Below are 21524 nucleotides of genomic sequence, written 5' to 3'. Positions count from 1 at the left end.
GCAGGGTGGAATGCACAGCTAAGGCACAGCGGGGAGCGCTGCAGGGCAGCAAGCCCAGTGTGCTGGACAGAGCCAGCTCGGCAGGGAGAGAGCCAGGGCTAGAGGAGACAGGGACACAGGGGCAGATGCTGTGGGCTCTGGAAACCCCTGCCAGACTGGGTGATTCAGCCAGAACACATCGAAAATGAGAGGCAGAGCCAAAAAGAAGGAGACAACTCCATGGAGGTGTCCAGCAATGGGAGACTTCCTTGGATAGAGCAGGAAGGACAAGAAAAGGGTCACACACCGTGCAGGAATTCCTGCTGCAGGAGGTGCCAGCCCAGGAGCAGGGCCCAGGGAGCTCATGGACCCCATCCCAGCACCTGGAGCTCGGGAAATGGAAATAACTGCAGGGCCAGCTCATTCTCTGCAGGGGCTTTGCTCACACACCACAGTCCCCAGCTCCCTGCCTAAAACGTGCTGCATCTTTGCCGAGGCGTCCCCAGTTAGCAAAACAGGACTGCTTTAAATAGAAAAACCTCAAAATAAAGTGAGATCTGAGATGCGGAGGAGGTGTTGTTGGGTGGCTGGTTTGGATTCAATGGAGCCGTGTGCTCAGGCTTGGTGAGCTCTGTTTGATTTACAGAAAGAACAGAGGCTGATGCAGATGTGGAGGTTTGGGTTTCTTCAACCAGAACATGGTAGAGCCCAAAATAGGCAATTTCCAGATCCAGACTGGTATAAAACTGCCTCTCAGTAAAAGGTTTCTGCTTATTTATACTTATAAAACTCATACCATAACTTAGATAACTTATATAATAAGTTATTTCATACAAAGTTACAGCAACACTTAAATTACAGTGTATTCAGCATGTTTTCCTGGGCTCCTATTCCCATTTGAGGAATAATTTAAAGCAGCAAATCCCTTGAGAGTTTGACAGGAAGGACAAAGCAGGGATTTGGTCAGCAGAATAGATTCTGCACTGGAAAAGGCAGCCAGAGGGGCAATGCCCTCTGGGGATCCTCAGAGAAAGAGGCTTCCCTGGGATGGAGATCATGAGCAGGGAATTGCCAATAAAATCACAAATCTACAGGAGGCTTGTTAGAACTGGATGTTCCCCATGTGCTATCAGGGTGGATGATTTTATCACAGTAATTGGCTGTTCATCGTTCTTCTTTTCTCTATATTGTTCAAAAGAAACCCAAACAAAGCAGACCTTCATTTTTCTTGACAGACAACCTGCTCTGCTGCTGCCTGGGCTCTGGGCAGGATCCTTGGAGTACAACAGAAATAAAGCTGCAGCTTGCACAGTGACATAATTAACCACACAGTGTGAGCAGCCCCCAGCAGCCATGCATATAATCAATTAGAAATACACATTTTGAGCTTCAGTTTCTTCCCCTCCCCTTTGCTTCCATGCAGATGCAGTTGCACTGAAACACTCGGGTGGATTTGCTGCTGCTGCTTGTCCCGCACAGCAGCTCCAGCCCTGGCAGAGCACAGTGGCAGCACTCACCCCAGAAGTGTTTCCCACAGTCACCCCAGGGCCAGCACCAAAGAGAGCAGCAGCGATGCCTCCCAAAGCCCCAGCAGCACAGCTGAACTCTCCCACCTCATTAGCAGCTCTCCAGAATTCCTCCCCATAACACGTATTTCCCCAATGATGGGAAAAGCCAATGACGTGGAAAATCCTTCTCTTGGACAGGAGCTTGGCATGGCTGCCCCAGACAGGACAATCAGCACTTTACATCTTCTCAGCATCCCCCCAAGCCTTGGGGCAGGACTTGGCCAAATCCTGCAACGGCTGTTTCAGTTTATTGTTTCACATAACACCAGCTGGCAGCATCATTTATCCTTCCCAATTTTCACTGTTCCTTCTGGGCTCTTTCTTCCTCCACAGCCACAGGTGGGGCAAGTGAAGCTGGGTGGGACCTTGCCCAGGTCAGGATGTTCCACAGCTGTGCCAGGCTCTGCCAGCCCTGGGCACTGCAGCAGCCTTTTGTACCACCCTTTAATCAGTGTAGAAGCTTCATGGACACCTCAGCAGTAGCTTTTAGGATGCACCCAAGGTCAAACTTTATTACTGAGGAGGGATTTGAGCTTCATTAGTGGCTCAGAACAGAAGTGATTCGTTACAGGAGCTCTCCCTGGGCTCTCAGCAGTGCACTGGGGGTGGTGTGCACGTCTCATTTCAGCTACGAGAGTTTGATTCTGACAGGTGACATCTGCAGGGATGATTTTCCCTGGTCTTTTCCCTATCAACAGAAGCCACCTTGAAGGCACTCAGGTTATTATGAAATAAAAGGTCTGGTCCTGTCAGCTTGGGCCACCAACTGGTAGGAAACCTCAGGTTTGCCTCCCCTCCTATTCCCTCAAATTTGTTCTGTGCTGAATTATTTGGACAGCAAATCCACCCAGCAAAGGGCAGCCACCCCTGAGCCCACCCATGTCTCTGAGCTGGTGTCAGACTGACAATTTCACTCAGCAATTTTACCTGCACACCGGGCTGGGAGAAGCATTCTGGGCACAGGGAGGGGAGGTCAGCCTCAGCCTGGGGCTGCAGCGTTTGCCCGAGGAAAGAGGAGAGGGAGCAGGTGAGTGCAACAGGCTGGGATGCTGGAGCTGCTGTGACTTGTGTGGGAGGTGATGGGTGCTCCATGCCAGCTGTTCAGCTCTTGCTATTTTTTGTCATTTCGTGGGCAGCAGGGCCGGGGGGAGGCAGAGATGCTGAGCAGCCCCGGCACCACGGCCAGGGAAGCCACGGGGCAGCTCTCAGAGGCTGGGAACCACTTGCTGAGGGAGACTTCAGAGATTTTTGCTGCTTGTGGATGGTGTTTGTGGGTTATTTCACACTGGGCAGCAAAACTGGCACCTGCAGCTTGGCTTTGGGTTCCAGACCTGCAGCACTCGTGGCACAGTGCAGGTGGGATGGGCTGCTGCAGCCAGGTCCTGTGGGGTGGAAGGAGTTCTGCACAACTTCTGTTCCTTATCCCAGCAGCTTTGTTGCTTTATTTTTCAAACACTGAAAACAGGGAAAGACGTAAATCTCACGGCACCAAAGAACACCAGCCCTCCCCTCTCTGGGAGGGTTTTCACATCCCGCTTGCACCATGACTAAATTAAAGGAATTAACTCCGTGGGCTGTTGGAGCTGCAGCTCCATTTGCTGTTTCCCCTGCACATCCTTCTGCCTGGATCCGCTGCTTGGGAGGAAGCTCAAGGAGAGGTGCCACATTATTTTTAACCCAGCACCCACATGCTGTGTGAAAGCCTGAAAAAAATAAATGTGTGGAGCCTTTTGCAGCCTCCCCAAGCAGCTCTGACTCACAGAACAACAAAGGCACACGTGTGAATGGAAGTTAGAGTTTATTTAAAATAAAATACCCTCTGTCATCATTTGGGGCTAAACTGAGCTCATGAAAGAGGAGAATGTGGCAGTTCAGGAGTGTTCCAGGTGCAGCCTTTAGCCCCGTGGTGCTCCAGGGCTGGCAGGTACCAGCAGCCCAGGCTGCCCAGGGCTCTGAGCATCCCCACAAAACAGGAGGGAAGGGGTCTGAAGGAGCAGGGAGTGCCCACAGCACCCCTTTCACCCTGCAGGGCAGTGCCCTACGACGAGACCAGCTGGGGTTTCTCACTGCTGGTGTTTTCTGCTATCCTGCTGCATTAGGAGTGGAGCTTCCACCACCCCAGGTTCCCTCTGGGAGCTGTTCCTGGAACTGGAGCCATCCAGGTTTCCCAGCACAGCCCCACTGGAGCTACCAGGCTGGCTGGAAAGCAGCTGCTTGCAGGATGAGGGATGGCTCTGGCCACAGCAATCTGATTTCAAAGGTCATGTTTTGGAAAGAAGTTTAGATGACATTAATTATTAAAGCCTTGTAACACTGGTATTAAGGATAATAGTTTTCCGTGTGATTTATATAGCACTGAAATTCATTACCAACCTTTTAATGATGTTAGTGTCAATCAGGCACAAGAATGCTGAATGACTTATCCCAAAAGGACCAGGAACCAATCCAAGGGCGTTTGGGATGCTCTCACCGCTGGTCTTTCCTTCCTTCTGCCCTTGCTGGTTGCTTTTGTGGCTGTTTCTGGTGGATTTTCCCTGAAATCTCACCTAATCAGTGTCCCAGACATGGTTACACTGGAAGGAGAAGCAAATGCATCCCGTTAAAAGAGTGTTTTTCTGGAGCTGTCCCTGGAAATGTTGAAGCTTTAATGAGGTTTTATAGAACTTGTTGCAGAATGTTTTATGTGGATTAGGAAGTCTCCCTGCTATGGGCACTGAGTTTTATGAAGTGTTCTGAATAGAGGAGCAAGGTAAGGGGAAATGGAACAAGGCCCCAAATAGGAAAAAATAGGAAAGATAGGACAGATAAGGACCAAACTCTCTGTCTCTCAGACACACACCCAAAATTCATTCCAGCATGTAAAGAGGTAAGTGATTTTTGCCAGCCTTGCTGGCAAGAGTAAGAGCTAAAATATTTCTAAGCAAATTTCCTCTATGAGATTACTTGTTTGGCTTTTTTTCCCCCCTCATCCAGGTAGGGTGCTTTAAATTGGCTTTGGAATAATTTCCTGTCATTCATCAGACTGTGCAACAACCTGTGCTGGGGTAGGATGTCAGGCACTGACTCAGGGACCAGTAATGAGCCCTGGAAGTGGCAGCTGCTGTCTGACACTGTCACCCTGGAGCAAAAGCAGCAAGTCCCCAGAGAAGGAAACAGCCTTGACTCATTTCCCATGAGATCTGCCTCATTCCAAGACTTTCTTTTGGGAAAGAAGGAAAAAAAATTAAAAAAAACCCTTTGCAGGTAACTCTGTGGGTCCAGCCCTGGCACTGACTGGTCTCATCACATCCCCATTTCTTTGGTGCAGCACCACTTTGGGAAGGTGACAAGTGGCAGATGCAGCTGGGGAAAACATCCCTTTGAGGACAAGCCATCCACACGTGGCAACAGCTGTCCTGATTTGGGCCCCTGATTGATTTGCCTTTGCTTTACCACGGCTCCCCAGGGAGCAGGTGGGATTATAATTACCTCGTGGTAATTAATGCAGCCATCATTTCAGCTACCCAAGCAGCTCTCGGAGGAGCTGCTTTTATTTGCAGCTCACACACCAGCTCTGCAAAAATATTCTGAGATTTCTGAATCAAATACCCAAATCTCTGAAGAGAGGCTGGGGGAGGCAGGCACGAACACTTGGTGTGATTATTGTTCTGGATATATTCCTGATGGAAATGTTCTCAAACATGGATGTGGCAGGCATGGAGAGCTTCAGCCCCTCCTGCAGGAGCTTTTAACACTTCATTTTCCCCAGAACCACCATCTTGCCTGCTTTGAAAGAGTCAAAGATGCAGTCACAGGCGTTTTCCCCTTTTCCACAGCCCATCACACCAAAGCAGCCCACACAGGCTCTCACCCCGCTCCTGTGACAGCTGACTGATCCCACTGTGAGCTGGGGGATTGTCCTGCTCATGAGACCACCAGTCTGAGGTGGGAGGGTGCCGAGTGTGGCCATGGGGTAGCCAGAGGCTCTCCCACCCCTGTGAGTCCACGCCCAGCCACCCATGGCTCTGCCAGAGTCGTTTTTCCCCAAGGAGACAGTTCAGAAATTCATGTCCAAGCTGTCACTCCAAAGCCCAACGATCTCTTGGATGGGCACTGTGGTGGTCTGGCCACAAACCCTGGCCAGCCAAGGGCTGGGGTGCAGCTCTGGCAGAATGGAGAGCAGAGGAACCCCCTCCTCCTGCCCTGGAGGCACCAACTCTTGTCCACGAGCTCAGGGCAGTGATGTATCCCCAAAGTCCCCGTTCTGCTCTGCAGAAAGCCCCCAAGGTCTGAGGTGTGTTCATGGGCTTCAGAAGCTGAGCACGTGAGATGGCAGATGTGGAGTAGCCTGGAAATACTGACTCTTTGGAAAAAAACCCAGAATTTGATAATTCCTAAGGGCAAACTCAGCCAGACTTCTGCAAACTGAACCCAGTAACTGAATCAGCACGAGCTTAAATCCTGTGAGAGCAGGCAGAAAGGGAGCTGTCTGTCAAGCTGTCACAATATTTGGACATTGCTTTCAAGTTTTGAAAACCAACGATGTCAGTGTGAGCGAGGCTGGTGGACGTGGGGTGGATGGGGCTGGTGGGATTGGGACGTTGTGTTCGGTCCCCCAGGAGCCAAAGTGAAACCAGGAGTGCTAAATCAGGAATTTCATCACACAGGTGGGGCCCTGAGGGTCATCAATGATCAAAACGAAAGGATTTTCCTTTAATTTTGCCTGTTGGAGTTCTGGATGCTGAGAATTTTAGACTCTCAATCACTGAAACAGCTCCTCCTCCCAGGAAGAAGCAGCAGAGGGTGGAATGAACACTCAGGGCTCCCACAGCTCTCAAAGAGACAAATTGAATTTCAGTTTCCTGGGTCTGACTGCTCCCAAGGAGGGCAAATCCCTCCAGCACCAAGTCCCACACCAAGCTTTGAACCAAACCCTCCAATCTGAGACCTCCTTTGGCTCCTGGGGCTGTTTTCCCTTTGGGTCCCACACCTGGAGCAGCCCAGCACCACCGAGGACAGCAGACAGAAATCCTTTTCCAGACACATCTTTCACAGGTACGCTGTTTTTTTCCCCTCTTGATTCATTAACAAGAGTTAAAAACAAAAACCCAGGTTAAAATTCTGTCTCTGTGGAATCAAGGTCCAGACTGGGCAATTTCTGTGGCTGATCACACCAACCTCTCTGCAGCCTCTGGCCCAGGGAGTAATTTTTGAATGGAAATTTCATCAAGGCAGACCAAACTCTCACAAAAGTAATGATCAGTATTTTTATTCATACACACTCGCTTTGAAACTACAATTGATACTTAACAAAAGCATTTCATGCAAACAAAGATTGAAGATACCGCGAATTATGAAACAAAAAAAACGATGCTGGAATTTACACATCAGTCTTGCCCACTACACTTCCAATGGTTGGGTTTTTTTTTTAAATATTTTGAAAAATGAATGGCCTCTCCAAATTTTCTCGTAGCATCTTGCAGATAAATGATATGAAAATAAATAATGTTCTCCTCTATATAAATGCAACATTTGGGTCTTAAAATAATATTAAAAATATTAATAAGTTCAAGGTGGGATTACTTAATGTTTAAGAAAATTAAGCAGCATACAGTCATTTGAGAAGTTTCAGGTGCTCTCTGTATTGTGCAAAACCACAGTGCTGAGAAATGCACATTTTACCAAGAGCCAACGAGCTTAATTTTGTTGAAATTATTTTTTTTTTACATACATTTTGATAGCAGGGAGAGAACAAATGAAAGGTTTGGGGAACAGGCCACAGATGAAATTTTTATTACCCCTGCATAACATTGTTTTTATACTCCAAGGCCAACAGTGGGTACAAACACATACTATAATTAATATTTTCAGTGAATTGGGGCTATTGGCCAAGCACTCAGCACCCAGGGAGCTCTGTGGTTCCCTGGGTGCCTTGGAAGCTGTAGTGGTTTTGGTTTGTTAATTTTAAGATTTTTAAGCCAGGAGTGTGTGAAGCTCTGGAAGGAACCCTGGACCTCAAGGGGTTCAGAGAGAAGGAAAAGAAATTCAAATAGTTCTCAGGAAAATGTTTGTAATGATCATGAACATCATCTTCCTTTCTATTAAAACGTTCCTGTCATTAATAATTATGAAACTAATGGAACATCAGCTGCAGAGTGTCCAATGTAACCAGTGAGAAATGAGCTTCAATGGCAGCTGTGTCAATGTTGTTGCTGCTCATCCTGCACTGTTTCAAATCATTAACAGACTTAATTTATTTATTTAGGTCAACTGACATCAGTGGAAGGAAAAAAAAACAGCTTCTGGAGCAGTTTTTTTAAAAATTTGAACTATGGTGTCACAGACAAGGATAAAAAAAGAAGCACACAGACACATTTACAACATAGAAATACATTAAAATATCAACAGAAAATATCGAGCTGTCACGGACAAACCAGCTGCACAAAGAACAGAGCTCCTCCTTCAGCAGGAGTCAGTAAAAACTAGAAAAAAAGCTGTGCTGACTTTATTTACCCAAAGGGAATCTCCCCCTCCAGTTTTCAGTTCTGCTAAGACTTCTGTCCACATAGAATTTTTAAATTGCACATAAAAATCTCAGTAGCTGGAAAAGAGCTAAGTGCAGCTGACCCACACGATCAGCAAGCATCACTCCCCGTCACACTCTGACTCCGGGTACAAAAGCTGCACTCCAGATTCTGTAAGAAATGTATCAGATCTGATTTTATTTCTCTTCAAACGGTTTCAGCAGAGTTACTAAAATTCTACAAAAAAGTAGAAACAGCATGGTATAGCCAGCAGTACCATGTGAATCCAAGAAGCTGATTTAATATTAAAAATTATAATAATACTTACACAACTCTTTTCAGGTTAAAAGTGAATTAGAAACATTGCCTAAGAAGTCCTCAGCCCTCCCTGTGGGGTCACTCAGTTATTACCCCATTCTGCAGGTGAGGTAAGTGAGGCAGAGGTTAACAAGGGGCCTCTCCCTCTCCAGGATTTCCTGGGAACAGGAGGGCTGTAGTGCATGATCATTATTCATGATAAGGCTGTTTAATTCCCAATTGTTACTGGCACAGTGAGGGAATCGTGCATGTTTATGGAGTCAAATCTTACTTATTTCTGCCAGCTCAGCTATTTCAGTGTGAGGGGCTGAGGGAAAAAAGTGCTTTTTAGCTTGTCTACTTTTTGACTACTTGGCAGCTCAGTGCCCACCTACAGAGGGGACACATCAAACACAGCCCACACTCACGTCTGCAACGAGACAAAACCCCTATGTACAATAACTTGTGCTAATGACTAAAAGAAAATCACATTAAATATTTCCAGAAGTTTCCTGGCAGGTCCAAAAGCCTACTGTAAACTCAATATACTGTAGATATGCTTTCTACTTGTGTCAAAGCTTTATTATTGGATTATTATTATTATTATTATTTCCAATGCTATGCTTTGCACAGTAAGGAGGATCTGCCCCCCTGCTCACTGCATGTGTCTCCTATGGCATTTAACTGGGATTGCATCCAGAGGCACTGGCTCAGAAAACACTTTTCAACTGGTACTACTCCACCCTTGGATGTGTCATCTTTCCAGCTAGGAGACAAGTTCCTCTCTTGCTCGACCTTATTAATTTTATTGAAGCCCAGCATTACTGAATTGGATTCACCCCAAAAGACAGGATGGATTTCAAAGGCCAGCAGCATTCAGACGTGATGAGTTTTTTTAAACTAACAGCTGATTTCCAGAAGAATTTTCTTCAGTTTGTAAAAGGAAATTCAAAAAGAATGAAGAATCAGAAAGCTAAATTGCAGTTCTGCTCCAAACAGGACAAAGAAGAACTATTTTATCATGGGAATGTGCTTTCTCCTTCTCACATATGTGCCAGCCTTGCTCAGAGCACTGAGCCTGGCTGGTAGGTGAAATGGCTGTCCTGGAATCCCACCACCCTGCTCTGGTCACTCAAAGGTGCACAAAAGCATCCAGATGCCTGAATAATGACAGAATTTTCCTAGGAGCCAGTTAAGTCCTGTTTGATCCCTGAAAATCCCTTGGAAGTTTTATATGGCAAACTGTGCCCCTCCCAGCAGGAATGGGGCTGCCCTGGAACCATCTGGGACTCGAGCACAGGGATGGAAACACAGCTCCCAAAAGTTCCAGCCCAGCTTCAGTGCAGTGCAATTTTTAATTACAGCTCCCAAAACTTCCAGCCCAGCTTCAGTACAGTGCAATTTTCAATTTGCCTTTTGGGAATCTTGGTGTAATCCCAACGTGGGTGTTGGGATTACAGTTGCTGTCAAAAACAAGTGAAAGAGAAGCAGCTCTAATGCCTCTCCTTCTGTTGATACATGTTCTCTAGAAAACCAAATCTTGTGAAAAATATTATATAAATAACATCTGTCTCTAAAAAGATATTAAAGTTCTGGCTGGATTCTTCAGGTTTTCCTTGCTATGGTAAATTTCTGGATTCTGAGCAGCCAGTGGGAGTTCTCAGGAAAGGTCAGAGCCTGTGAGGGCATCAGGAAGAGCAGAGAGGGGTAACACAACTAATCCCTGCTTTATCCAACCCTGCCTTGCTCCTGCAGGATCCATGAGTTCACAGTACCTTTTCCTAAGTGTTTCAGAAACCTCCAGAAGACAGAATGTCTGTCACAAGCCCGGGGACCTGAGGTAACGACGTTCAAGAAGAATTTCTGCTTCTATGTCAGAAAAACTGGGAGACAAACACAAGGACCGAAGAAATTTGGCATGAAAAGTAGCCAGAAAATGAACAGGTCTGTCCCAGTGTCAGAGCAGCCCTGTGACACCGTGTCCTTTGAACAGCACCAACTGTCACAGCTGTGCCACCATTTGGACTTCCTTGGAAAATTCAGATTTCATCAGGAAAACAGAACTGTGGCAACATCTACCCTGGAGGGGAGCTCCTGCCTGGTTTCTGCCTTGGTTCAATCCTGCCCTTGTTCTGCTTTGCTTACTCTCCAAACCTGTATGCTGGTAATTCTCCCTGTATTTTCTTTTTTCAAAAGTGTCTTTTTCACTTCATATTTTAAAAACAAGCACAGTGGCACCTCTTGGCAGACTGGCATAGCTGAGATACCCTTCTTTATTGAAATCTGAGACTCAGTAATCTGTTATCTTAATTCAATCTATTGTCTTCTACAGCATTTTACTAATCATTGCCAGGCTAATAATATTCAGGAAAAAAAAAAAAGAAAAGAAGTCATGAATGCTGCATTAGGCCACATGCTTTATGGCGAATACCATCATTTTTGAAGTACATAATACACAAAGGAGAAAATGAACTCCCAGTCTTGGATGACAACATATTTGACACAGAACAGTTTAAAAATCTTACTCCTAAAATGTTGGAGAAGTTTGGAGATCTGTTTGTTCAGGCAATGACCTGAGTTCCTGTCAGTTGGCCAACGCCCCTGGTGAGCCACACTTGGGATGTCCGGCTTTGATCACCCCAAAATGCCCCTCGTGGGAGCTGGGGGTACAAAAAGACTGGGACAGGCAACAATGGACTTCTGGAGTGTGGAAATTGCACCTCCTGGCCCCCAAGCCACGTTTCCCAAGGGCCCTGAGGGTGCAGAAGCTCGGCACAGTCACCTTCACATCCAGCCACGTCTCCCTCAACAACTGCCCAGCTCACCCCGGGCACCCCCGGGCCCACCCACCCCTCTGGCAGGATTGGATCTTTCTGACAGAATCTTTGGCACAGGTTCCATGTTTTATTGTCATAAAAGATGATTAGAAAGTAGGTTCCCCCCCACCCCACCCCACCCCGTTACATATTCTAGTATAAATTGAAGTATTTTATGGCAAATATCTTACTTTTCCAATATGTTTACATGCTGGAAAAATTGTACCCAGTCTGCATGCAGCAACAGAGACATCATGCTTCTGGCATCATCATGCACATCTGACAGACAAAAAGTGCCTGTGGCTGCTAATGGGATCAAGGCAAGAGAGGAAAAAAAAAAAGGGGAATGCACCAACTACTATTTTACATGCTGTAACAAAACCAAAATATGCACAAAACATTATTTACTGATATTTGAGTTAATATCTTCTGGTAAGTAGTAAGAGGAAATATCAAAATTTTTTATCTAAGTGATAGGAGAGGAGAAGATTGCATTAATTACAGTGTTCATCATTGCAAATAAAGTCTATTTCCTTCTCTGCAAGTAATAAGCAGATGTGAAAGTAAGCCTAATTGAACCTCGTATAAAACCTGCAGGTAGCAATTATTATTTAAAAGTATATCTACTTTAAAAAAAAGAGATTATACCCTAAGCCAGTAACAATATTCAAAACCTAAAGTAAAAATCAAAACAATAGCAAGAAAACATTTAGCTAAATCTAAATGGTGTCATTCAGAACAAGAACTTTCACAAATAAAGCACAAGTTGTTTTATAAAATTTTTATAATACTCTTTATGCTTGATACGATTATGTCAATAATATAGATCTGCTTATTATTAACCCTTATTATTAAGAGTTATTACTAAACATGCAAAATTCATTGCATGAAGCATATGTAAAACGTATTAAATTCCATTCTATCAATAAAACGAGTTTTAGGTGCTGCTTTTTTCAGGCTTGATTATTCTACAGCCCAAAGTTTTCTGAATTAAAACTGATTATTTAAGACTAAATCTCACTTGATTTTCATGAGTTATTCTGGAGAAATCAGGAAGTCACTTGGGGCTGCATTTTTTGTTAATTTAGTATACATAATGCTTTCTTCGATTTACTGTCCTACACTGCAGACTATAAATAAACACATGTAAATAAGATATGAGGAATTACAGTTTTGTTTTACATTCCAGGTTAATAAATTTCATAGTAAAATATTGGTATTAGAACCAGTTAACAGTAAACTTGAGGAGTGGTGTAAATGAAACCAACTGAACAGACAATGGCACCCTGGATCACAGAATAATCTCATGGAGATTAAAAATTCACAAAAGTATTATTAAAATTATTACTATTATCATTATTATTATTAAAGACAAAATTTCACCCTCGAGTTTATCACATGCTCCTCCTAGCACAAATCCTAGAGACGTGGCCACCACCCCAGTGCTTTTACTTGGGATTTTACAGGATTGGTTCGCCAAACCTTGGGGTCTAATTTGATTTCATCCCCCTCCCCACCCATTCCCAGGTATTTTTTTTTCCCTGCCATATTTTGCAAACACTTTCAGTGATGTTTTTGCAGTGCCTCTCCCCCTGGAGCTGACCCTGCTCAGTCTCTGGTGCTGTCCCTGAAGTCCCCGGGAGTGCGGGGAGGATCTCCCACCTCCCAGCATCCACCCCCAGGAATAAATACTCCAGGTGGCTTCTCCTTCACACCACCATCCCGTGTCAGATGTTTTTCCAACACAAAGGAGTGGAAAAGGGAGCAAAAGGACAGTGGGAAGTTACAAAATATAGAACGTACCAAAACATGGGTAAGTTTTGACAAGTCAGTGGCTACTTCTAGAAGTAAAAGTGGGCACTGTACACTAATTTATCTCCTGTTAAGACAACATTGCTGCTGCAAAGCCCAAATCCTGACTAAGTGGCCCTTCCCTCATCTTCCACCCTCTAACCATACAATTTCCAGGCCCAAATGGAATCAACGAGGCTAAAGCCTAAAAATTGTAGGGTTACAACTGTTCCCCACGGCGGGATTTGTTCTGCTGTTTCATGCTACATTTTCTACAAGGGGGTGCACGAACTGGGGGTTGACGTAAGAGAACCCTTCAAAATCTGTTTGGTCTATGTTGGCAATGACCAGCTGATCTGGAGGCGTCAACACCGGCTGTCCCCGTGTGAAGAACTTATCGAAGTTTTCAGCCCCTTTGCCGCACTGCAAGGAAAGAGAAAAGCAGAAAAACAGGCTGAAAAAAGTCAGCAACACAACAGCAGAGTTGTCAGGATACATGCAAGGCTTTGCCTCGTTCCCTATGAGTAGCTGAGGGAAAATTTGCTTTTCAGATATTTCGACAAAAAAAATCCCAGACAAGCAGTGATGTTTTAATAGCTGAATCCTGATAAAAAGCAGACAGAAAAGTTTCCATCCATCAGCAGGAGGTGATGAGATAAAGAGGCTTAAATATTCAGCATTACTGGGATACAAAAGGAAGAAGGAAATATTTTGATAAACATGCTGGCAAGAGATACTTTCTTTGTCAAGTTGTTTCATTCTTTTTAAATGCCTTATTGTAGAAAATTAATTTTTCTGTGTTAGTCTCTGTTTCCTTTACAACCTGAAAAAAGCTTACTGCAATTCATTTATGTGCTTTGAGTCTGAACGGAACAGGCTTTGAACACCTGAATTCTTATAAATTTGTAAATTTATTTTTATTTATAAATTCATAAATTCCTATAATGTCACTGAACTCATATAAATTCATAAATTATAGCAGGGTCTCAGTCTTTGGGATGGCAGGAGGGCTGGGCAGGGAGCACATCCCGGGACAGGTTCTTGTTCCAAAACTTCCTATCACAGGTTTCTTACTTTATTTTCTTAAGAGACTCGTTTTTGGGCAAAGTCCAGCCAAGAACAGGGCTAAATACAGCTACAGCCTGAGCACAACTCCTTCAGAACAGAAAACAAAAGAAACCAGGTTTGTAGAAAGAAGAGTTTTGAGGAATGCAGGAAAGACTTGATAAGTAGAGAAGTATGACCAGAAGCATGCTAAAAAATAAGAAGGTGGTACCAGAATGAAATGAGCTTATGTGCAAGAAAATAAAATATTTTTGAGGAAAATTGGGCATTGAATATTGTGGAGAGGTGAGGAGGAAACTGGTAAATGTGCTCATCTCAAAACTACTGTAACAGATCTTTGGACAAAGCAGGTGTCAGATAATGGCAGTGAATGTTTCTTCCTATTGCTCCTCACCCTTTCCTCTCTATCCATCCCCTCAACATCCCTGCATGTGGATGTAAAGGGTAAAATTCCATTATTATCTTCAGAGGATAACTTGGAAAGGGCAGAATATGGCTTGTACAATAGACCAATATTAAATATTGATTTTTTTCTGAATGAATGCAACACGAGTAAATCTGTGCATTGCAGGAGGATGCACTGGAGAGGGGCCCATGGAGGGGATTCAGAGTGAGAGGTTTGGACAGAGCCCAGGTGGGGTTTCCAACCTTCCCACAGAGCACCTGGCAGGTGCTGGGCTGGCCCTGCCACCTGAGCTGAGCTGCACAGAACTTCTGCTGCCTCAGGCACCCCTTGGCTCCTGTGTCAGACCACGAGCTCAGGTCCTGGAGCCCAGAGCTCACAGAGGACACTCGTCCAGCCTTGGAAGAACACCAGGAGAGGAGCACTGCACCACGGGCAAGCTAACGGGGCTCTGCTCTCCCCACCCAGGGCTCTGCACCACTCAGCGAATGCCCTGGTGCCCACTGAGCCTCTGCACTTTGGGACAGAATCTCTGGAAAGAGCTGAACTTTGACAAGGAGAAAACCTCTAAATTATTGGCATGTAGCCCCAAATTAAGTCGAATTAATTCAGAGGCACAACAGCCAGCTCACAGCAGCCACAAAAGGAGATTTTTTTATTGCTAAAAAGAAAATGTTTGCTAAAATGATGTTCTACAGATAAGCATCATACTGCAACAAAATGATGCTATTTTCTTGCTTTTTAAAATTTTTTCCCTCTTCTTTTTTCAGCAGGTGGAAATTATTCAAACAAGCTGGACATTGAACCCAAAGTTCTTGAGACCATTAGGTGTCTCACATTGCTAGAGGCTAAGAAATAATTCACGTGAAAAATGTGTATATTTTAGGTGCAAATAGAGTAACATATAAATAAATTTGTATCTTCAATGATATATTTGTCTTCACATTAAAGAGTAGCACTGAACCTTAAAGCAGTATTAGAGTACAACTGAAATTACAGGACTCCTCAAACCCCTAAACTTGGAAATATGAGTAAAATGTCCTTGCCAAATAATCAGTCTATGCTTATAACCTGTGAAATGTCAATCTGGAAGGGAATGTGCTATTTACAGCATCCAATTGCTGACACAAAATCTGCAGCTCTGTGTTTGAGTGAGGATTGTGGAAGCAGTGGGATTATTCCTTCCTAGAGAAGATGTACCTACAAAAGTTTCCCAAAAAATATCACCCCAAACAAAGCCTACAAATACATCCATATCTTCAAACAGATTAAGGGCTGTGTGTTTTGTGCTTTCTGAAATCAATATCCATCCCTGGAGGGATTTAAAACTTGTGTAGATGTGGTGTTTAGGGACAGGGGTTAGTGGTGGGCTTGGCAGTTCTGGGATAATGGCTGGAACTCGATGAATTTAAAGGTCTTTTCCAACCTAAAGGATTCTATAACTGTATGATACTGATACAAACAGAATCAGCAATCACCATAAATGAGTTTTGCACAGGGTATGCAAATACTGGACTTGGATTTTAAGTTATTTTTGTCAGGAGAGTTGGGCTCCGTGTGAATCCGCCTCGGTGTATTTTAATAGCAGCCTGTGCAAACAAACCAGGTCATGATAACCAGGGAGACAGAGCACAGCTGCTCTGAGGAGCAGCCAGGATCTGCCTGGAAGCTCTGATGGAGCCAGACCACACTTCAAGCTTTTAGCACCTTCATGCTGGTGTTACTTTTAACTTCAAGGAGAGTCTAAGCACTCAGCTCCTGAGCTAATAAAATTTACAGATGTGAAGGTAGAGCTGCTTTATGATCAGCTTTAAATTTGACTTGAGAAGCATGCAAGAAAAATCTCAAATGAAATAAGCTAGATGAGCTCCCCTTTTGCAGTACCAGCTCTGGGGAAGGGCTGGGCAGGGCTGGCAGGACCACACAAATTCTTCACTTATTTGCACCCTTCCCTGCCTGCAAAATCCACCCCATAACAAAAAGGTATTTTCTTTAGCAATAAACACCTTTCTCAGCTTCAACTCTCCTCCTGTTCATGTGAAAAAGTAATTTGTATGAAAAAAGTGAAGAATAATTCAGACATTGGCATCCCTCTGTTCATTAGTTCGTGACAGACACTGGTGTTGTCTGTATTGGCAAATAAATCAGTGTAAAGAGCAGTCATCCTACACCTGAAGTGCTAAAGCCAGCTGGGATTCTCAGCTGAAAAATAAAAGGGTTAGAGAAGAAAGGTTCAATGTTAGGACATAACAATTTACAGCTGTTCCTTAAAGCTTGTGTTCTTGTGTGCAAACTCTTCTCTTTGCCTGTCAGTGAAGCACAGTACATGCTGAAAGAAATTCTGGCCTAACAAGCAAAGCTCTTCTAATTCTATTATGCAAACAGCTTTCAGGGTAAGGACATCTTTCCACTTGCTTGGATTTCTAAAATGTTCCTGAAGATACATGTGTGCAAGCCAGTAATAAACATGGAAAATAAACCAGGGATTAATCCTGCAAACTGAGCAGACATTGCTGTAGGATGGTGAATAAAAGGCCCTGTGCTGGGCAGCCAGCCATGGAGAAATTCACCCCTCTAATCCAAATCCCTCAGTCAGATCTTGATTTTAGATGTTGCTCAGAGGAGACAGTTGTTAACCACATTTACGACCAGTCTCAAGTGGCTGATGTGGATGTGCCAGATCTCCCTGTGCTCAGCCCCTCCCATGGTGTGTGCCCATCCAGGCAGGGCTCAAACCACTGGGAGGCTTTTTTGCAAGACACAAAATTCCCCAGGTTGCACCAAAACATGAGCAGGCTCACAGACAGCTCTGCCCTCACCACATGGCCTCATTTCAGCCATGCTCCAGATCTGCAGCAGAACCCCACACCTCAGGGAGCAGGGCTGCAGCCACACTCAGCGAGGGAAATGATGCCTCAGGTTTGGCTTTTCTGTGTTTCAGATCCTGTGCTGCCTCAGTGTGTGGGTCTGGGCTCCACATGAGGGGATGCTGAGCTCTCTGCACAGAGCAGAGACAAAACAATTCCTGCTCCAGCTGGGCACCAAGGACAAATGATCCAAACCTCAGCCCAGGAGCACAAACAGCGTGGGCTGGAGAGAGAAAAACAAGCAGGGTGGGACTGCCTGGGCTGAAGCTGGAATGGGACAATGAACTCCAATATGCAAATGGAGCTGAACTTATAAAAGTGTAAGATCTTGTGACCAAGCCCTCTTTTGCTTCTATCTTGAAGCCATCCAGGCAGAGCCACAGCTGTGGCTCTGGTACTGCCAGGGTGTGGCCTTTGAAGGCTCTTCAATAAATACCCTCTTCATTCCCCTTAACTCCATCTAGCCTCTGGTCCAGCTCCTTAAGGCATCAGTTTTGGTGACCCAGATGGGACAGTGAGGCATCTGGACCTCTGGCATCTCACTCACCACTTTAGGCTTGAAAGGTGGCTGAATCTCTCTGTTCTCCAATTTTTCCCAGTCAATTCTCCTGAAGAAAGCGTGTTCCCTGATGTCTCTTTCACCTTCCAGGCCACAGCCAAGGCGTTTTGCAGGATGTTTAGTCATTAGCTGTTGGGAAGAAAACACCAAATGACTCAGTTTAATGCTGGAAGGAAAGTGAGAGGGGCTTTCCCCTGCCTGCAATGCTCTTGCTCCTCTCCTGAACACACACGCTGCTAATAAAATTGTTTAGAAAAGTTAAGTGAACTTTAAAATTAATTTTATTGCTTCATCACTGGAGACAGCAAATCAGCAGCAAAATTAGGAGCTGTCCTGGGGAAATTTTTCCCACTGGGCAGAGGCTGCTGCTGGAGGTGCAGGTGGTGCCCAGGACACGCTGCCATCCTTGCTGCCTCACAACTCACTCCTGAATTTCATCTCCAGTCTCTCAGTTCAGCCTTACAGATCTCCAAAACAGCTCCTGCCCTATCTCAACAATCAATTAAGCATCATAAATTCCAATGCACTAAAGCTCCATGAAGTACAACCCCCCCTCACTCCCATTTCATTTTTCTGGGACTTGTTCAAGACATCTCATTACAGAACCTCCAATTCTTTGGCACGCAGCTGACAACATCTAATCTGTGCTTCCTCCCTTGCATTCTTAATGACATCCTGGTCAATACTATACCCAGTTACAGAGATTTAACAGGCTTGGGGAAACAAACCAGCCCCAAATCCACCAGCCTGGCATGATTAGAAACTGGAATGTGCTCCCTAATTAACAAGTTCCTCAGCATTTTCCAATTGGTGTGTACACTGGGAATTGTGCAATGCAGCCTTAAACTCTCACTTCCAGTTTCATGGGGACTTTTTAAAGTTCTTTTACAAATGATATATGATTAATGTACTGCTGGGAGTGATACCTCAACAGATCTTCTTAAAACCTCAGTACCACTGTAGTCTCCTTCCAAATGTTGAGTTGATCTGATTCCAATTTTGAACCTAAAATAAAAGTGACTCTAAGCAGGTTTGGGGAGCAGCTGTGCACTGGGCAGGAATCACAGCCTTCTTCAAGATTAACAGCAACATTCCCATTTTTGTTACCTTTTCCAAACCCCTTGCTTTAACAGTAGGTGATAAAAGAAAATGGGGTATTGATTCCAGTAGTTTTAATTCTTTCCAAAGTTGCTGCATTTACCAAAACCAACAAACTCTCAATCAGTGGAATGGAAGTCAAGCAGACAAATCAATTCCAAGAGCAGAGTGGGCACGTTTGTCTTGCCCAATGGTGCCCAGTCCTGGGATTGCTGAGCTACCACTGACTGAAAGGGTCAGAAACCTTCTCTTATTGACTTCTTAGCTCAGGAAAAACTCCCACTGAAACCTGAGATCAATTTGTCAGTTTAGCAGATGAAGAACACGTCAGTATCACAGAGACTTGCCCAAAATCTCAAGGTGCAGGATAATTTTAGCTTTCTGCCCTCCCTTGACATGAGCACACAGAAGCAGCAAACAGGGGAGCTGAAAACAGGGCAATTTCACCAGGTACAGACTGTGCTGTTTGAATGTGTGATTGTCACGACAAGGCAGCAATCTGAATGTGCTTTACAAAAATGCATCATGTTTATTTTTTGTTGGCCAGCACATCTACACTGGGATAAACTCCAAAATTAGCATGGTCTTTCATTTTACCTTCTTGTTCCAAACATCTTTTCCTTGATGATTTTCTTTAATGGACTAATATCCAGCTCATGTATAATGCTTCATAAATGGTTGAAAAGGATAGGAAGAATTAACTAAGTGCAAATTAACTAAGTGCAGTGGTGTTTTATCAGTACAAGTCAGACATCAAATAACCCATAACAGGCAGTGGATTGGAAAAGCTGCAGACTGATGGTGCTCTGGAGAATCACATGGAATCAAAGGAAAGTCAAATGAATTCTTTTTTCCTAAGCTAATCCCCTGAAGCCAAATCTATTATTTCCTCAAAAGTAAAAAAAAAAAAATTAATTTTGTAACTAAGACCAATTTTAGGCCACACAGGTACCACTGGGTCAGATTTTCCCTACAGTTTCCTTGCATTTATGCTAAAGATTTTCACATAAACTCATCTTTACGTGCATTTAAAAATAATTCTCCTGAACTCCCATGCTCTGATCCTGTCATTAGGCATTCTGGGCTGAGGACTGGCTGGAGCATCTCCAGCCAAGCTGAGAAATCTCATCCTGCAGAATCGGGGCTGTGCTGCCATGGGTCGAGAGGCAAAGCAGGGGGAGACTCTTCACACCATGGTCCTGTTTATAAATTCTGCTCAAGATTTGGCAGCCACTGATTCTGACATTTGTTCTTTCCATAAAACAAGCAGGCACAGCGGGAAGAGCCCAGCACTTACCAGTGACACCAAGTGACAACACAGCTCAGCACTGCCTGACAAGAGTTGTACTTTAAAATACTACAGTGCTGTGTCAGAGCCAGGCAAACCCAGTGACTCACAAGGATTGCCAGAAAGGAACTTAATGATAAATAACATTTTATCTCACCCCCTTGCAGATGGAGACTGCTTCTTTGGACAATGATTTTGGGTAGGAAACATTATGCTCCATTATGGACTGGAATAGTTCATCTTCATCTTCCCCATCAAATGGAGGCTGTTGAAAATAAATCAAAAGTGAGTAACTTACAGAGTTTTCCTTTTAAATTCTCCACTTTTCCTGAAATGGCGTGACCACACCATGCCCAAAGAGATCCATATACAGCAGTGCTCCTGGTCCAGGAACACCCCCCAAACTCACAGCAATCTGCAGCCTGGATATCTGCTGACCCAGAAGCTTAGTGTTTGGCAGTCTTAGATTAAAATCAAGGAGAAATGTTCATTTCTGTCCCCAGAATGGCAGCCAGGTTAACGAAATGTGTGCAGGATTATCTTTGTGATCAGCTTTAATCAGTTTTTAAAGCTACTGTGCACCAGACAGGCAAAATACTTCAAAGGATGAAGTTTGGAGAATAACTTTCAATTACCTGGTGCTACAGTATATCTATTCCTTACTTAATTCCAGTTAAACTCCAGTTTGTTTGATGTCATGGCTGTAGATTCTGTTTCTGAACTATCACAAGAAAGGGCTGCACTATATTTTAAAATACAGGGGTGGGAAAGTGCCCATGGATAAATCCCCAGGATATGGGCCTGTGCAAGACCCAGCTAATGGTAAATCTCCTTTCCTCCAAAGCATTCAGATGGCCAATATTTGCCATTCAGCCTGCAAATGTTAACAGCTGCAGTTGCTACACACAAAAACTTTTTAAATATCCACTGGAATTCTGCAGAGAAACTCTTAAAGGTATTTGTTACAAATGTATGTTTGAAGCTTGGGAAATGCCTGCCTTTACCTACCACTCACTGAAAGCCAATTGCAGGAATCTTTTTCAACTCAAGACTAACAGAGCTCCTTTAAGTTGGTGCTTATCTGCCATTTTTTTGCAGCACAGTGTTGCTTCCCCACCCGAGTGACTCAGAGCAGCCTTTCATTAACTGTGCAGAACGAGGGGCCTGTAACTGAGCACATTTCCAAGCACTGAGACCCATATTTTACCCCCAGGACATACAGTACAAAAACTGTATTCCTGGGACTTAACTGCAATGCAGAGCTTATACACACTCTTATTATGCTTCCCT

At 44.4% G+C, this 21524-nt stretch overlaps 1 protein-coding gene across 3 annotated transcripts in view; it reads right to left on the bottom strand.

The window, feature by feature from the left end:
- Positions 1-6779: 6779 nt before the first annotated feature.
- PRKCA (protein kinase C alpha) overlaps positions 6780-21524 on the bottom strand; it is a 146929-nt gene continuing 132184 nt past the window's right edge. For all 3 annotated transcript variants that reach the window (XM_030287463.4, XM_030287464.4, XM_030287465.4), the window contains 3 exons: positions 20392-20499; positions 17837-17977; positions 6780-13377 (listed from right to left, as the gene is read on the bottom strand). In XM_030287463.4, the coding sequence (XP_030143323.1) occupies positions 13213-13377; positions 17837-17977; positions 20392-20499 (414 nt within the window). In that variant the 3' untranslated portion in view covers positions 6780-13212. The remainder of the gene's footprint in view (positions 13378-17836; positions 17978-20391; positions 20500-21524) is intronic.

This window comes from Taeniopygia guttata, chromosome 18 (assembly GCF_048771995.1).
Source record: "Taeniopygia guttata chromosome 18, bTaeGut7.mat, whole genome shotgun sequence".
In the NCBI taxonomy this organism is placed as follows: Eukaryota; Metazoa; Chordata; class Aves; order Passeriformes; family Estrildidae; genus Taeniopygia; species Taeniopygia guttata.
The sequence above is the reverse complement of the archived record's forward strand: the minus strand, read 5'-3'. Positions and strand labels throughout refer to the sequence as shown.